The sequence below is a fragment of the Centruroides vittatus genome, unplaced genomic scaffold (assembly GCF_030686945.1).
Source record: "Centruroides vittatus isolate TY-2023 unplaced genomic scaffold, ASM3068694v2 contig_19, whole genome shotgun sequence".
In the NCBI taxonomy this organism is placed as follows: domain Eukaryota; kingdom Metazoa; phylum Arthropoda; class Arachnida; order Scorpiones; family Buthidae; genus Centruroides; species Centruroides vittatus.
Genome location: NW_027121169.1, coordinates 359,915 through 379,878, shown reverse-complemented (window position 1 = coordinate 379,878; position 19,964 = coordinate 359,915). Strand labels below are relative to the sequence as shown.

General features: G+C 29.5%; 1 protein-coding gene across 4 annotated transcripts in view; it reads right to left on the bottom strand.

The window, feature by feature from the left end:
* The window catches only part of Not3 (CCR4-associated factor Not3), a 160,226-nt gene that overhangs the window by 49,757 nt on the left and 90,505 nt on the right, over positions 1–19,964 (bottom strand). For all 4 annotated transcript variants that reach the window (XM_067264488.1, XM_067264491.1, XM_067264489.1 and 1 more), the window contains 4 exons: positions 19,176–19,304; positions 17,891–17,986; positions 16,329–16,566; positions 8,653–8,780 (listed from right to left, as the gene is read on the bottom strand). In XM_067264488.1, the coding sequence (XP_067120589.1) occupies positions 8,653–8,780; positions 16,329–16,566; positions 17,891–17,986; positions 19,176–19,304 (591 nt within the window). The remainder of the gene's footprint in view (positions 1–8,652; positions 8,781–16,328; positions 16,567–17,890; positions 17,987–19,175; positions 19,305–19,964) is intronic.

The following is a 19,964-nucleotide window of genomic DNA, read 5'->3' as shown; positions in this document are numbered from 1 at the left end:
CTTTAAAAATTTTCAACTATTTAAAAGAAAATGGAGAACAGTCTACCAGCTGCAACTTTGTAGCTAGTAAAGGTTGGTTTGAGTGCTTTAAAAAACATTACGCATTACAGAACAGAAAAATACAAGGAAAAACTGCATCAGCTGATAATGAAGCTGCCAAAAACTACCCAGAGAAATTGCAACAAATTATTGAATGAGGCAGATTCATGACACATCAAGTTTTTAATGCAGATGAGACAAGTCTGTGCTGGAAAAAAAATGCCCAAGAGAACTTTCATTTCAAAAAAGAAAAAGCTGCATCATGTCTTAAAGCATCAAAAGAACATGTAACATTATTTATGTGAAGTAATGTCAGGAGATCACATGGTAAAACACATGCTAGTTTATAAATCCCTCAATCATTGAATAATGAAAACTCTAAATAAGAATGTTTTATCTGTATATTGCAGTGTTCCGCAACTAGTGTGCCATCACAAGGTGAAAGGTGTGACATGAACTTTTACATATTCTATAAATTTCAAGTTTTATTTATATATTTTTATCACAGTTGCTGTGTTTCTTCTTCTTGTATTTTATTCTCTGCTGCAGCACTAATGAAATAAGATGATTTTAATACAATAAATACATATGTCATCCCAGTACTCACTTATTCTTTTGAAGTTATACATTGGACTCACACAGATCTTGAGCAACTCCAAATAAAAACAAGAACAACACTTACTACGCATAAAAAACATCATCCTAAATCCACCATAGGAAGATTAACTCTTCCACGTAAAGATAGCAGACATGGCCTGATTGACATAGTTAACCTCCACTACAAACAAATACAGACACTGAGTTTTTCTACAAAAAAACAAGAAACATCACAGTTACATAAAGCACTAACTCTACCAGACTCAAATAATACACCATTAAATTTACATTCACAATGTATGGACACGACACAACATATAAAAAGCATTGACACCATTAAGCAATCATGGGTGCAAAAGGCACTCCATGGCAGACATCCCTATGACCTGGCCCAGGATTTTATTGACAAAACTGTGTCAAATAGCTGGTTGCCTCTTTGGGGAAACGGAAGGATTCATGATTGCCATACAGCAGTATTTCCCAAACTTTCAACATCTGTGTACCCCTTCTATAATTTTCGTAATGCTGAGTACCCCTCATCAAAAAAAAAAAAAAAAAAAATTGTATATACTTTAATAACAATCAAAATATATTTATTTTTTCCTTTTTTAGTACATTAAGAAAATAATAATAAACGAAAAATTAAATTTATTCATAATAAAATATGTTATATTATAAATAACATTTATTAGGATCTGTGAGAAGGATGAAATTGTTTATGTTGAGACGACAGATCATCATAATTTGGTTCCCTGGTTGTTAATTTTAATCTGAGATGCGGTTCCACATCCAAAAGTCTGTTCCTTTTTTTCGACTTAATGTCTACAAATGCTGAAAAAGCAACTTACATAGATATGAAGTTCGAAAAGGCAAGATGTATTTCAGGACTTTTTCTGTTAAAACTGGATACACATGTTGCATTTGTAACCAGAATGATGTTAAGTACATTCCTTATGTTTATTTTTCAAGAATCCGTCTGAAGCTAATTCCAACAATTGTTCTTCTTTTGCATGCGATAAACCTTCTGGCAAGGATGTTGTATTAATGTTGAATGGATAACTTATCCATCTTCTCAATTTGACGGTTGACTCAACAGTGAATTTTCTGTTGAGTCCCTCCGTTGAACGATCTGTTTTGTAGAAAAAAGAAATGCTTTTGTTGAGTGTAGTGTTGAGAGGTTGCTTTTCAAGATGGCTGACTTAAGTAATGAGAAGGTGGCAATTGTGACTATTTTGTTAAATAGTATTTCTGAGAGTAGAGGGGATTATGAGATGTTTTTTAAATCAAAAACAAAAGATAACGAGGATATTCCATTTCTATATGCTGCTGCAATTGAAAACTCAAAAAAAGCCAAAATAGAAGGCTATGTGGAAAATATCGTTCCTAGATATGGTGATATGGACTTTAGATCTCATTTTTGTCTTTCTAGAAGCACTGTCGAAGTAAGTCTCTGCTAAGAATTGTCAGTTGTGGTAACTATCTACAGAAAAATTGCTGTATTCAGCATTTTTAGCATTTTATTAATTAACACTAAAGCACATAACAAACCTTTCCTAATAGAAAAATCGCACAAAAGCTAAAAATACACATGTGCATGCTATAACAGTTCAATGTGTAGATACTGGAGGGTTTAGTGTGACACTGTTGTCTGGGCCATAGAGTGGAGGAATGCACAGAATCACAGTGTCTGGCAAAACTACTAAGAAGTAACGTAGTTTTTTATTATTTTTCTATGTTTGTAATCAAAAAAAGTAAACTGCTTGTTGCACCAGGTGCAGCCAAAGCAAGATGCAGCATGTACCCCCATTAAACTCTTCCCGTACCCCTGGGGGTACACATACCACACTTTAGGAAACACTGCCATACAGGATCAGGTCATAAATACTAAAAACTACAGAAAACACATACTCAAAGATACAACATTCACAAATGATACACGCAGAAAATGTCACATCATGCCAGAAACTATACAACACATCACTTCTGGTTGCAAGCTTTTGGCACAGACAGATAATTTACATAGACATAATTAAGTAGCAAATACATCAAGAGCTTGCAAAGAAACACAAATTATTACACATACTACAAATAGGCCTACATTTAACAGACAGTATTAGAAAACAACATGCACAAAATATACTACGACAGATCCATAATCACAGATAAAACAATTTACCACAACAGACCAGACATCACACTCATTGACAAACACAATAAAATCACATACATTATAGACATATCTGTTCCAACTCACAATGTACAAAACACATGCACTGAAAAAATCAGCAAGTACACAGAACTCGTCCAGGAAATAAGGCATCTGTGGAGGATGAATAGGTTGCTTATTGTACCTGTCATTCTCTCCTCTACAGGTGTCATACCACAAAGGCTACACAAAAGCCTTGGAATATTAAAATTGAATAGAAAGATATACATCACACTACAGAAGAACACTATATGGTATACATGCCATATTGTTAGGAAATTCCTGAATACAGACACACATTGACACAATTATTTAATTTTTGTCTTGTTTTGAAATTACTATGCCTTGACTCTGGTCTGGCATACTACAAAGCCATTGGTGTCAACCAAGTATAACTCAAAAAACCCAACATAATAATAATAATAGGTTGATGGCATTACGAAATTCTATTAATTATATCATATCATACATTTTTGAGGGAAATAACATTTTGGTGTGCCATGTTGAGTCATGTCGAGTCATAGGTGTGCTGCGAGTAGAAAAAGGTTGCGGAACACTGGTATATTGGACAGAAAATAGAAAAGCTTGGATAACTGCTGATTTATTTAAGAAATGGTTTCTAAAGTATAATGTACCAAATGTAGAAAACTACTTAAGGAAACAACATATGAATTTCAAAGTTTTACTAATATTGGATAATGTGCTAAGCCACTTGAAAAATTTAAATTACCCAAATGTTGAAATAATATTCTTACCAGCAAATACAACTTCTTTACTTTAGCCATTAGTTCAGGGAATCATAGCCATATTTAAAACTCATTACATCAAACACTCATTGCAATGGACTGTGAATGAAATAGATAAAAAATCTACCAAAGTCATACAGGAATGAAGCTGTTCACAATTCTGGACTGTACTAATCTCATATCTTTGTCTATCAAAGAAATAAAACCATCAACATTAAATACCTGTTGAAAAAATTTATGGCCAGAGCCATTTCAAAGCTCTAATCAATCCAGCAGAAAACAGAAATGAAGCAATACTAAAAGTTGCTAAATCTGTGGGAGGGGAAGGTTTTGATGACAAGAATCTTGAAGATATCCAAGAACTATTAGAAGAAAAAGAATGATGAAGCAAATTTGATTCAAATGGTCTCTGAGATTGAACAAATCAATTCAGAGGATGATAACACATGAAAATCCTGAAGCTCAAAATTTTACCATAAAAAGATTATATGAGAAGGAATAAAGTTGGTCAAACAACTGGAACTCTATTTTCTAAATACAGATGCTTCCACTGAAAGAAATAAAGTTTAAGAGAGAATTTCAGAAATGCATGGCTCCGTATAATGAAATTTATAAAAGGCTTTTAGGAAAAAAGGAAGCAAATGAAAATATCAGATTTTATGGAAAAAATTTTTTAAAAATGAAGATGTTGCTGATCAAGATCAACAAAAAATCTCAGATGACAATGTTACCTTATAAAAAGAAAATGCCCTCATTTAATTAAAATTAATATTAACACATGATACAGTACTTTTAATTGTAATTGTTACTTAATAATTGATTAATTTAATAAACAAATGTCTTTTAGAAAAAGTATACTATTCTTTTTCATTACTAACTTCTGAAACTGAACCCCATGTTTTGCATTAGTCCTTTGTTTCGTAAAGAACAGATTCGCATAACAAGGCATTTTTTTAAAATGTATCAGGTCAGTCCATAAGTCCGTGCGCATTTTTATGACCTCGAGAAAAATTTTGTTTTGCTGTTAAAAATGTCAGTCTAATGTGATAATTTTTACACCGAAGTGTTAAATTGGATCTCATTCATATAATACTGTTCAGAATTGTAAACATTTCAGTTGTTTATTTTCATTAAAATGAAAGTAACGGACGAATACAAAAGACACGTTTTATACTTTTTACTTTTAAGTGGTGAGAATGCTACAAATGCAGCCAAAAAAATAAATACTGTACATAATCAAATCGTAATTAGTGCAAGGACTGCGCAGAAGTAGTTTGAAAGATTTAGAAACAATGATTTTAGTGTGGAGGATAAGGCTCGTACTGGAAGATCCATTGACTTTGATGATGATGCTCTCTCTGCACCAGTTGAAGCAGAACCATCTTTAACAGTTGACGAAATTGCGGAACGTTTAAATTCATCCCACGGAACTGTTCATAGACACCTACGACAAATCGGAAAAGTTTCAAAGCTAGGAAAATGGACACCGCACGAACTGTCAATAGCTAACCGACAACAACGTGTAAACATTTGCACGTCTCTTTTATCCCGTATTGCTTTAGAACCTTTTCTTGGTAGGCTGGTTACCGGAGACGAAAAATGGATCCTCTATAATAATGTGACGAGAAAAAAACAATGGATAGATGGCGACAAGCAGCCAAAACAGACTGCAAAAGGTCGCATCCAAAAAAAATTCTTTTGTCTGTTTGGTGGGATATGTCGGGTGTAATTCACTTTGAGCTGTTAGAACCTAATCAAGCAATTACAGCTCAAATGTATTGTGAGCAATTAGAGCGTTTAAATGAAAAATTGAAAAAAAATCGACCGTCGTTACGAAAAATACGCACGAACTTATGGACTGACCTGATATCTACCATGTTATATGAGGGATACCTGTAATTTATCCTGTTATTAATCCACAACTGTAAAACTTTATGGCTTTGAAAAAAAGTTAATAATAAATAATGACTTTTTTTTTCAAATCCTATATAATCCATATACAAAAGTATAAATTTATTAAATTTACCCCTTAGTAAATTTCCCAAACTTTATAAAATATTAATAAACTGGGAAAAACACTTGATCAGCCATACTGTCAACAAACAAAATCAACAAGGCAACCAAGGAAATAAATTCCATGACTTCAGACAACACATTTCTCAGAATAATGGGTTTTTCCCAAGATTCCACCGAATCAATCTAATTTTACCAACTTTTGGCAAATCTGTAACTCAAAATAATGGATTTTTCTATCCTCATCTACTGTAAACATCATCTTTTTCAATGTTTAATTTATATTTGGGTGTTTCTGGATACTAAATAAAAGAAATATATTGCAAATGGAAGAAAATATGTGCACAATCATCACGATTTACATTGCTAATGTTGCAGCCGTGTGTCAGCTCCCTTCTGTGGCAAATTGATTAGTAGTAGAAAGTTACTTCAGGTCCAAGTGTAATGCAAGAATTTAGCAAGGCCATCAAGTCTATTCAAGTTGTAAAGATCTTCCTGATAAGTTTTAGTATAAAGAACAAAAAAATCTAGCAACGAGTTGCATAACTTTTCCAGCTTTTATGAGATTTTATTTTAAAAATAACATTCATATTATTAATCAAAATAAATAACTAGTTGTATGTGGCACCATTTGTTATGTGATTTTTTAATAAAAACTTTATATATTTTTAATTATTATAAAATAGCAAAAGACTTAATTTTGAGGGTAGAGATAAGTTTTATAAATGCTAACAAGTAAAATCTTCATTAAGTATGACTCTTTATCAGAGATATCATGACCACCCTCTATCTCTCCATCCCCTTGACCTTTTACAACCAAAATTTAATAGAATCAATGCCCCTTATAAACTAGTTACAGTGCCAAATTTCATTCCTTTATCTCTACCCCGTTCTGAGATTTTAAGCGAAATAGACCCCCCCACACACACACACACAGATTTTTATTTTTTTTTGGGTTCAGGAGAACTCAAAATGTAAAGATTTGCAAAAAACTCAAAGGGTGGAATTTGATGCAATTATCATACTTTCCATTATTTTGTATACATAACAGCTGGGAAAGTAACAGGCTGTACATGAGATTGCAGTTGTACTCAATAAGCAGAAAAGTGGCTTCAAAACTACCAAGATGGACTGAGATTTTTAAACAAATTTTGAAGTCAATCTGAAGTACTAATGAGCATACATACTGTATTTTGCTTCCTTTTACAAAGCAGGATGTGCACAAATTAGGGACAATTTTATAAGATCATATTTTCACTAATACTGAACAAGAATACATGATATTACCACCATTTGAAACAGAGATATTTACAATTTTGTGCTAACCTTAATTGCATTCAATGTGTGCCCAACATGAGGCACAATATTAGTGAAAATATAATTTTACAAAATTGTCCAATAATTTGTGCACACCCTGTATAGTTAATTTTTTACTTTATACAACTTTTCAACTATCAGAACTTTCAAACTTTTCTATTTAAATTATAACTAGTTGTAATAACTTCTTTAAAAAAAAGCTATGGCATTTTCATTTATAATGCAGCATGTTTCTCTTTTATGAAGTAATTATTTCTTATTCTTCCTTTAACTTTATTTGCCTGAAAATGTAGGAAACTAACAAACCCAAAAATAAAACAGGAAAAAAATCCAGCAATGAGTTGCATAACTTTCCCAGCAAACAAAGTTAAAATTGTATGTTGTACCATCTGTTATAATATTTTATTACAAAAACTTTTTGTATTATTAATTATTATAAAATGGCAAAAAAGTGTCATTTTAAGGTTAGTTTAATAAAAAAATTGTAAATGCTAATAACAAGTAAAATCTTCATTAAGTCTGATCATATCTAAGATATAACACAAATCTCTCTAACACTCCAGTACAGTAGAGCGTCGAAAAGTGGAACCAATTGGGGACTGGGGTCGTTCCAAGTAGTGATTTTTTCCAATTTCCGATTATGTACGAAAAAATATATTAACCTGTCCGATGTTCAAATTTTTCTTTGTTGCGTATCGCTTCCTGTTGAATTTTTCTCCGTTGCATGTCGCTTCGTGTTGAATTTTCGTTGATTTTAAGCCTAACGAAAATTTTTATAATAATAATCGAGGCTATCGTATCGTTAAAAATTATTTCTTTATTTTGTACAAACAAAATAAATATATTGAAGAATATAAAAAACATGAAAATTATACTTTAGAAGTAAATTTAGTATCAAAAACGTTCGATTCAGCACGACACAGTCCGACTGAAAATCGTTCCAGTTTCCGGCCATTTCAATTACCGACGTTCCACTTTTCGACGCTCTACTGTACCTCAAATTTTAACCACCAAAATTTATAGCATTGATGCCCTTTATATACAAGATACCATGTCAAATTTCTTAATCTTTTATCTCATCTTGAGATGTTAAACAAAATGTCAACATATACACTCATGGAACTTGTTCCAGGTTTGTTTACTTTTTAAAACCTTTTTGGGTACAGGAGTCTCAAAGATTCAACATTTGCTAAACCCAATCTCATTTGGCATGATTACAAATACAATACTATCCTGAGTTTTATATATATATATATATATATATATATATATATATATATAACAAGTCAAAAAAGTAAAATGAATTTTTGTTTATTAAAAAATATATAAATTTTGACTAATGCTATTATAAAAATGGGTGCAATACTTAATGTGTAATTATTCTCTGTGTTGTTTTACTTTTAATTAATAAGATATTAATTATACGTCAATAAAATCACTGATTGTAATGATTATATTTCCAATTTTAATGTAGCAATTAAAATATATAAAAGCAAATGATCAAATTAGATATATATTTAAAATATGTATTTATTATATTATATAAAATAACATGCAGAAAATTATTGCTGTCTCTTAGCAGAAATGGATTTTTTAATTGATGATATTAAAAAGGAAATTTATAATTTTATTATACAAATGTTGTAGGTTTTTTTCAAATTCCTATTTTTTAAACAAAGATGCATACATCTAAATGATATTTTTGAGTTTGAAGATAATTAATAATGTGCTAACCTCATTTGCCTTGGAATGATTTGTCAATCCTGGACTAGGTGCAGGAGAACTGGAGTTTGTAGAAGTAGGCGTATTGGAGTGTTCATCATCACCCATATTGCCAGTCTCAAGTTCATACTGAGTGTAATCTAAGGATATTTTAAATTAGTAAAATATACACAAAATAATTTTATTAATATTTAATTAATCAATATTTATTTCTATAGAAGTATTTATTAATAAAATAATATTAACTTTTTAAAATCTTTGTGTTTATAATGTTATTAACAGTATAAGAAAAATTTTAAAAATTATTTCTTTAATAAGATGGTTTCTTTAAAAACACATGTCTTGTTTAGTACAGAAACATTTAAATAGCAAAATAAAAAACATTACATTGGAAATTCCATTATAATGTTTTTTATTTTGTTAACTAATTTGTCCATTTTGGTTAACTAATTCATCCTTAAAAATCTACTGTTAAGTAAACACTCCCAAACTAAACTCTAATTTCTCAAAGGCTCTGTGTTACAAATTGGGGGTTCTATTTCTAGAAATAAATTTCAAATTATATATTATTACACTGTCAACAAAAAGTAATTAAATATGACATTTCATACAAACATAAGAAATTTATACTAGTTATAAAACTGGAGATTATGAGAGAGAATTGTTGCTCTTATTAAAATTATGTTAGATATAATAATATATTAAAATGTATTTGTTTTCTGTAATCATCAAATCCGTTTTCAGGAACATAAACATCTTCAAGATACATTATAAATGTTGGAAGATTAAATTTCAAAGAAATGCTTATGTATGTCAATAGAAATAAAAATTACTAAAATTACCATCCAAAATGACCAGATCTGTATATGTATTAAAAGCAAAATGTTCCAGCCCCACCAAAACTGAAACCAATACTTTACAAAGAAACATCATGCAAGTAGGTCACACCAGGTCATAGGTGGGGATGTCATTTTTCCTTGAAAGGACTACCTGTTAACTTCCACCGTGGACTCAGCATGAATTTATGGAAAGGGTTAACAAAGGGAAAGGAAGGTCTTTGTGTAGGGATAGGAGCATGGCCAGGGCTATCACATGGACAAACAAAGCATTTGTTCAGGGCAGAAAATTTTCATAAATTTTTGTGAGTGAAAATAACACTGTTCTGCAAAAAGAAACTTTCTTCTATTTCTGAAAAAATACATTGTGTTCCTAGTTGTACTTCGAGTGCTGAATTCAAACCTGTTTTTAGTTTTTTTCTGTCAGGGATAGTTTATGAGTAATCACAATTTTATTTTTTCTTTATGTTTCTGATATAGTGTAGGACACGTTAGCTGAAATTCAAGAAACAAATCTGCTTTTTTATGATGTTATTAAGTTCATCACATTAAGGGAGGTTGGGATCTAACATATAACACAGTACTCTTAGTGTATTCGCTTTGTAGCATTTATTTCACATGAGCAATTACAGAAAATTGACAAAAAATGAGCCACCATATAGTTGCGAGATCTGGAAATTTCCCTGACTGTAAAATTATAATAATTATTCCCTATATTGAATTGAGAATTTTTCCTATTATAAACATTCTTGCTAGAAAATGTCCTGGCCAAGAAAATATGCATCCCTGGCCGTATAACTGTCAACTATCCATTGTTCTTACACTGAGTACAGATCATCTTGCAACTTACGTTTATAGTTAGCGCCCGAATTTGCTGTATTGTTTCCAATCCCGGGAACACCTATGGCCTAATCACATTCACGTGACCAACTTTCCCAGCAAAAAGCTATATAAGATGCTTCCTTCCCCCCCTCGGGAGTCAATCATCGACCTAGATCGAGTCACGATGTAGTCCATCTTGTCCTTGTGCCTAACGAAAAATTTTACTTTGTGCCTCTAGAATTACCGACTCTTACCCTTTAAAGGAATTACCAATCCTTGTGACCAACGGAATATTTGAAATACGAATGTTCTAAGAGGTATGAAACCCATCTATGTGAGCTCTCTCTCCCCTTACGTGGTAGGGATATGTAGCTTTTTATATATGTCACCCCTTTAATGTCAGATTTTTGTAACTTTTTTTTTTTCATTAAATCGTTGTTATCCTGTTACATGGTGTCTTGTTTGCTCGAATATTCGCCTATCACCTTACCAAGACTCCACCTTCCCTCCTACACTCGACAGATGAAAAAGTAGTCCTGTCCCTACAGGAAACCCTACTGACAAATAAGCCATCTCTGACTCATGGGCAAGTCTCTCCGACTTGTTAGCCGAAATTAGACAGAGGTCCGACTTCGTCGTACCTCCTCGATACCCACATAGTAATGCACGTCACTTTTTCTCTTGTATTGAGTATCTTTCTTCTCTCAAATGAAATTCCCGCAATAATCTGCTAACATAGAAGATACCCACTTCCCTTTATAATGCCTTTCTATAGTAGAAATGTCTTTATGGAATCTTTCACCACATTCATCCGATATATCACTACAACTCTCTGTGAAGTAGTCCAGATGACAGTCCATCATATGTACTGTACCTTCAGACACGTATTGCAACCCAGATCTTGATATGCTTTGATCATGTCATTCACCATTGCTTTGTAGTTGGTAGCTCTTTTTCTTCAGAGGAAGTTTTCTGATACCATCTTGAAACACTCCCATGCTCTCTTTTCTTTGCCAGTTAAACATGCTTCAAAATTTGCATCTTTCTGCAGCTCCTTAATTTGTGGGCCCACAAATACACCTTCCTTTATTTTTGCAGCTGAAAGACAGGGGTCAGCTAGATATGCAAATCCACTGGCTGTTGGATCCATGGCCTTTATGAATTGTTTCATAAGTCCAAGATTGATGTGAAGTGGTGGAAGTAGTATATCTTCAAGAGCTACCAGACTTTCATGTTGCACATTCTTTTCACCCACTTTCCACCTCTGCTTAGGCCATTTCTTTTTTATGAAGTGAAAATTTCTGTCATGACTATCCCACTCGCAAAAAAAACATGCATACTTCGTGTAGCCTTGTTGCATTCCCAATGTCACAGAAATTTTTTTGAAGTCTCCACATATTTTCCATCTGCTGTTGAACAAGAAATTGTCACGTTCGATCACTACTGGATGTGGCAACATACACATACCTTTCTATAATGTCCCTGTGTTTGCCATGAACTGTGAATATATACATATATATGCACATTACACAAAAAGTATCCCTGACAACAAAATTCTGTTTCCAGATTTGAATTTCCCATGATAAATTGGTTTAGAATCACATACTTTAATATCAGAAATAGAACCCTTGTCAAACAGTGTAATGAATAGTGAAGCTGTCATAGTAGTATAAGTTAAATTGAACTATTTTAAATAAAATTAAAATTTAAAAACATTTCAAAGTTTCTTCCCACTTCTAATACCTATTCTAATACCTTTATAAAATGACTTTTTCTTTTTTTCATTTTATGCGGGGGAATAAGGGGCATCTAATTCATATCTTGTCTCAGGCAGCATAAACTCTAGTGCTAGCCATGGATAGGAGACAAAAAAACTTCACTTCTGACCCAGACTTGGAGTTGAAGAAACAGCTATTCATTTGCTCCCATAGTAATTATTCTTTAAGTTTGTTTTTTAAATAATAACATTTGATTATACAGAATACAGACATACAGATTTAGTTTTCATATTATATTTAATAATTATAATCTGTATATATATTATAAGCAAACTGTTCCACAACCTCCATGCACCAATAGCATACATTTAAAAATTAATTTCATTTACAATTTGAAAATTTCCAACCAAGTTTTAAACAGTTTTTTAAAAATGTTTTAATTTTCAATTGATTTGATTTTAATTAGTTTTAATTTTGGTTCCAGTTTAGGTGTAAAGCCCAGAGTTTTAATTACTTTATTACTTTTTAAATTTAATTATTATTTTTAGTTTTAATTAATTCTTAAATTTAATTTATTTAGTATTCATTTAGTTTTAGATTTTATAATTATTTTTAATAATTTTTATTTATTTAATTTTCCCTGCATTTTTTGAACCCTTAATTACATTTTTTTTAAATTAATTGTATCTCTCTTTCTTTTGCAACATAACTATAGAAATTGTTTTAGCATTGTTTTACACAAAATATAATCAAATTTAAATTTTTTTTTTAGTAATTTCATTAATTTCTGTTTTATAAATTTGCCCGATTTTTTAAAAATTTAAATTTTAAACAAGTTAACATTAATTGAACTATCGGGCTACCTAGTATATACTGAAGAGATAAAACTCATTAAAAATTTAACATATAAAAATGGGTATTTTATGCAAAAAGATATATAATATATTTTTATAGCATAAAATTATGCTCTTGTGTATCTAGAAATAAATTATTATTAAGTAAAAAAATGAGAATTATTTACACAATGACATCTTGTTAGCTACATTGGGAATCATAACCAATACTGTTATTTATGAAGCCGTTATTGCAACATTTGAATTTATGTCTTGTCTTTCCAGAATATATTTCATAGCACATAAGATGCACCAGAATATATAGTATAGCATTTATTCTAAATTTAGAATAAAATATGTTTGGAAAATAAAATAAAATGTATGTCAGTAAATTAATGTATCAGTTCCTGAATCTATAGATATATATCACTACACCATATGATACTATTTGTTTCATTATCTCTTCTAGACATGCATTATAATTTTCTGTAACACTGCATTATTACATCGAAAAGATTTACATTTAGATTAGTGAAGTCAGTTACTGTCAATGAAGCTGGACTGCTCTGTGTACTGTACATATCATGTTTTGGTATGAGATTTGATCAGTACTACCAAAACAAAAACAGCTCAACATGTTTGTAATGGACATACAGCTCTTCAACTGTAGTGTATTAAAATATAAATTTTTTTTTAAAATAAAGTTTTATTTTATTTTTATAAGGCACTATTATGCATTGTTATAAAAAAATATAATTCTGATATTAGTGTAGATATTGTAGATTCAATAATTAGTAGGGGATTTTTCCTTACCAATGGCTATTGGTTATGACAGTAGTTTGAAGAATTATTTACTAAGTATTTCTTGTTCACTTAGTACTGTTTTAATTATTCTTTGATAAATGGAATTATTCATATAATATATCAAACACATCCATTCTGAATTTGTTGTTTGAATAAGTGAACTAAAGTATACCCAAATCTAAAGCTGAACCCAAAGCCTGACCTCCACTATTTAGGATGCAAAATGATTGTGGACCTAGTTTTGAAACAAAAGTCAATCTTAAATGCTGCAAAATATGATACATTAAGTTTAAATTTAGACTTTCAATTATAATATAAAATAATTTCAAATATCATAAATGATGAAAATAGTATTCTAATAAATTAAATATATAAAACATATTACTAATATAAAAATACATATGTACTGTACATATTAACAAAAAACATCAAATATTTATTTGTAAAAATAAACAGACATTAAATTAATTCAAAACACAGAAATTAAACTTTTTAATATTCAATAATTAATTCAGAATTATTATGTATAAATAACTGTCTATTATACTATTCTATTTTAGTTAATGGTAGCAAACATGGCAGCACTTCCGGTAATCTCCAACGAGGTTATCAAGTAACAAACTCCATAGAGGGCATTCTGATATAACTAATCATCAATTGTGTAAATTTGTTTTTGAAAGTGATGTAGGTGTCTTGTCGTACTAACGTAATACTTTGATGTTTGAATAATTTTGGATTTTTCCCCTTATATCCCTTATAAGTTAAGTAGTAATATTCTATTGAATTTAAACAATTGAAATATATTTATCAAATAATTAGATAAGCAATTTTAGGATTTGTTGGAAAAAACATTATCATCATGTCAAATTATGATATTGAATTGGACAAATTTTGGAAGATGTGTACCGGGCAACAATTTTATCAATTAATTGAAGCAGAATATTCTGAATTAGGTTTAGATAAGAGAATTGATAGTGGTCTAAAATTTGCTGTAAAATTGGGTCGCCAACACACTGAGGAAATTTGCTCTAAATGTGGCAAAACATGCAAATTGAGTTATCGGACTGACAAATTCATGCGTAATGCATTGTCAAAAATGCTGGCGGAATAGTTCTGCCTTCGAAGGAATGTTCAAAGGTAAATGCGGCAATATTTCCTGGACAAGTATTTTGACATTCATATGGCACTATCTTGGTTTAGAGTGTACAACAAGTAATTCAGCAATAGTATCAGGTATTTCAAAAAAAAGCAGCAATAGATTGGTCTAACCACATATATTTCGTAATGTTAGTTTCTTTACATCATCTGACATCATTTAAAATAGGAGGACCTAACAAAATAGTGGAAATAGACAAAACTGTAATATGTAAACGTAAATATGATAAAGGATACAAAATGAAAAGTACAAAATGGGTTGTTGGAGGTATATGCAGAGAGGACAAAACTTGTTCTATATGCCAGGTTAATGATAGATCTGAAATAACTCTTAATTGGATTATATCAAAATATGTAAATTCCGGCAGTATTGACAGACAAATGAAAAGGATATAACCACATAGATGACTTAGAAAGGATAGAAATCACACACAAAACAGTAAATTACTCAGAAAATTTTGTCAATCCGATTACAGGTGTTCATACGCAAAATATCGAAAGATTGTGGGGGTACTTAAAAAATAAAAAGAATCTGCCAAAGCATTATACTGAAGATTTATCGGATACATATATGTATGCATTTATGTACAAAAAGTTTCACAAATGGCCTTTAAAAAAATCCAGGAGAGAGATTTCATACATTTATTAAACATTTAACCATGATATGTCCTGGTTCCGAAAAAATACCTAATTAGAAAGAACCTGATACTATTCCGGCTGCTCCAGCACGTAATATTAGTAAGAAAGAAGAAAAAAAAAAAAAGATAAAGGTAACAAAACAGAAAAGATTGTTAAAACAAAAGGAAAAAAAAGAAGCTCCTCATGAACTAAAGACTCAAGTTCAGTAGAAGGGAAACATCAGAAAAGGGAAAAAGCTCAGTAATAAAGTAAGTAATTAGATTTTTAGTACTTTTTAACATTTAGTAACTTTTTGCCAAATTACCTAAAAACATATATTTTATATAAATACAGCAGAGCATCGTTTATCCGAAAGCTGATCAACCAAAATGTCAGTTAACCGAAAGCGTTCCAGTCGGACTGTGTCGTGCTGAATAGAATGTTTTTGATACTAGATTAACTTCCAAAATATAATTTTTTTTGTTTTTATATTTTTCAATATATTTATTTTGTTTGTACAAAATAAAGAAATAATTTTTAATGATACAATAGACACAATTATTATTTTAAAAAATTTACGTTAGGCTTAACATCGACAAAAATTCAACTCTCAGCGACACGGAACAGAGAAAAATTTCAACATGGGATAAGTTAATATATTTTTTCATACATTATCGATTATCTGAAAAATAAGTTATCCAAACAACCCCAGTACCCAATTGATTCAGATAAATGATGCTCTACTGTAATTCGTAGATATTTATTCCAGTCGCCATCTTGTTTGCATGCACATATGCAAACAAGATGGCGACCAGAAGTGCCGCCATGTTCACTACCATAGGTAACATTAACCTCTATTTTTTAAAATCAAGATCTACTTCAGAAATCATTTTAACACTTACTTTTCGCTAAATATTCCTGCATAGCTTCCAAAGCTAAATCATCATAGATAAATTCATTTTCTTCAAAATCGGGTTCCTGCGATGATTCAATGTAATACTCAACATCATCTTTTATTTTCTTAATTTGATCGACTTCTACAGTACTATTATCAAGCATTCGCATCAATGTTTCTAGCTGTTTTATATGGTACCGATGTTTTTCTAACCAAGCTTTTAATTCTTCTATCCTCTCCTGCTTCTATTTAATATAAATTATAGTAAATTATAGAAATGGCATATATATATATTTTTTAATTACTATTGCTAGATTATATGCTGAAAATATTGAAATGCCCTAGAAAATTTAACATGAAAACTTATATATTATGTTAAAATCATTTAGCCATTTGCATTAATACATGTTAATTTACAGTGTAATAACTTATTTATCTAAAATTTCAACATGTTTCCTTTCTATTAATTTAGAATAATTTATAACTATGTCTACTGGAAGTGAGAGACTTGTTAAATAATTCTGCCAATTTTTATCCAAAATTATACTACTGCTAGATGTATTTCATGTAACTATATGACAGTTTTACTACTTCCAGTAAACCTAGTTCCAAAAATAATGACTACACAATAAAAAACAAATAGGTCACTCAAACTTTTGTATATTACTTTGGGTGTGAATGTCTATGGACAAGCAAGTGTAAAAGTAACTTTTATGTTACATTTTAGCTCTGTAACTTTTACTTTTAAATATATAAAACAAACTTCATTAATTGTTATTAATACTAAATTTTAAGTATTAAAATTTAGAAACATTACAATTTTAGTAATCAAATGATGTATAAAATGTATTAGTTTATAAAAACTATAATGGCTAATTTGATATGCATATATAACTTTAATGAATAATATATTCACATTAACAAACTGAAATATGAGATTATGAAATAAACTTTTTGAAACAAATTTTCATTGAAATACAATCTGACTTCTTAAAACTAACATTCTATATATTGCACCCCAGCAAGAAAGGTGACACAACTCAAAAATGCAATATTTGAGAAAAATCTACTTAAAGAATACTATAAAATTTATAGTATAAGCTGCTTTTAAATTTCAGGTAAGTATTTATGGCAGTAAATTCTATTATAGTATGGTAATTATGGATCTGTAACTCTTCTCTTGTCGAATTTGAGATACTATCGGTTAAATATATATGAGGTCTTTGAGTTATAACACTTTTCTTGCTTTTCTAATAACTTTTTTATTTTGTGAGATAAAGATGTGATGCTTGTTGTGAATGTTGGGGCACTTCATACATATTTTTCAATGACATAATATCAAAATTGCCATGTTTTGAGTTGTGTCACTTTTCTTGCCAGGGTGTGATATGTACAGAATGTTAAAAAAAATTTATTAAAAAAATATATAAATATTTTCACATAAAATATAGTTGTTTCTTTTATAACAAAGTACTTTTATTATAAAATAAATTTTACATAAATTTCAATGTGTAAATATGAAAATATATTTTTACACATTATAAGACTTATTTTCTTTGTAAAATTTACCTCCTTATCATTTTTCTTCTTCTTTAAGCCAACCATTAAAGATTCAATTTCACTTTCAAACTGATCCATTTGAATATTGAGAGATTCTATAGATGACTAAAGAAAATACCAATTATTAAAATATGAAAAACCTAAAAATACAAATAAATAAATAACAACTAATTTATAGTTTTAATAATGCATAAATGAAAAAATATATTATTAATTACATACGAAAGACATGCCCTATATTTTTTGAATATGAGACATGTCTTTTAAACATATAATATAATTAACAAATAAAAAATATTAATAAAACAATGAAACCAAAATGATAATCCAAATCAAAATAAAGGGAACCTAACTGACAATGATATACAAATAATAAACAAATTATTTTATTGCAAAACAAAACAAATTGTAAAAATTTGCCTTGCTTAACGAGCGATGTTTCACATAATGAGTGATGAGGAGAGGGGAAGTCCCAAATTGTGCACATGCTCCATCAGTCTGTGTTTAGCACTCGTTCTGCTAGCATCTTAGTGTCACTTGTGATCACATTTTTCCCAACTTGTATAAACATCAACAACCAAAGCCTATTATATAATAAACACCCCAAACTATATGCCAAATTCTTAGGCTATGTAAAGGCTATAATTAAATAATAGAAATTAATTAATTTGACTGGAGGTAGGCAGTTATGCTGCCATCTCGTATTAAATTTTAGAAATGTCTGAATTAAAAATTAACTATTTATAATTATTAAATTTAATACAAAATGGAAGCATAACTGCCTACCTCTAGTCAAATTAATTAATTTCTATTATTTAATTATACACTTTACATAACCAAACAATTTTGCATATAGTTTGGAGTGTTTATCAAACATATTAGCTGTGATTTTTTTGTCTTCAGCAAATTGAATTCTCATTCTAGGTTGGTTCATTTTGCACTAGAAGAAAAGATGATGATGATAATTCACACTCCTTAACAATGTTTATTGTACAAATTTCTTTGAATAAACATTATAAACATAAAACATTTAAGTATTTTTTCAGTGTGGAACACATTATCATATTTTACATTAATTTCTATGGGAAAAATTGTTGCACTGAATGAGTGTTTCGCATTACAAGTACAACTCTGAAACAAATTACGTTCGTTAAGCGAGGTTCCACTGTATGTTCTAATTTGCTCAAAAATAATTATTATAAGGAGGTTTAATGTTAAAGACAAACTTCACTTTAAAAAATCTAATACTATTAATATAATTTTAAAAAATCATAAAACAAAATTTCATACTTACTGCTAACCAGTTTGTAATTTCGTCTTTTTCTCTCTGAGCAGGATCAAGTTTTTGTGCAGCTCCCAAACCTTCTTTGGAGTATGCTTTGGTTTTTGTTTCCCTTTCAACAACTTTAAACCTTTCCATTTGCTTTAAAATTTAAAACATCAATTAAATTCCAAAACACAATCTTGAAATCTAAAATAATGTTGAGCATTTTTTCAACTACTCCATAAATCTGATTTTTATGATTATATTAAAAATTAAATTTTTGAATGTTTAATTTACAATTATTCAGCAATAAAATTCACTTTCTATTATATCTGACATTCAGAAAAAGAAAAATAAGTGTTATGTTTAAACAATTTTTCTTTTTCTGAAATATTATAAATATATATCAGAATTCACAGAATATCATACATTCTTTCTATAATTAAGTAATTGTAATCTATGATTTAAAAACAAACACATATTAAATAAACAATTCTTAAATATAAATTATAAAAATTAAAATATTTGAAAATATATGTAATGTCATAACTGAAATTCTTGATTTCAATTTAAAACAAATTTTTGTAACAATATTTATATTTCTCTTCAAAATTTTTCTGTTTTAAATCATACAAAAAAGCTTAAACACTTCCAATAAATAAATTTAGATGTGAATTCTCTGAAGTGAAAGTTCCTCACTTCTTTTCACCTTTTATAAATTAAAATTTACTGAAATTAATTTTGATTTTAAAAGCAATTATACCAAATGTGTAAAGACTATCACATCTAATAAGTTACATGTAATATTCTAATTTCTGT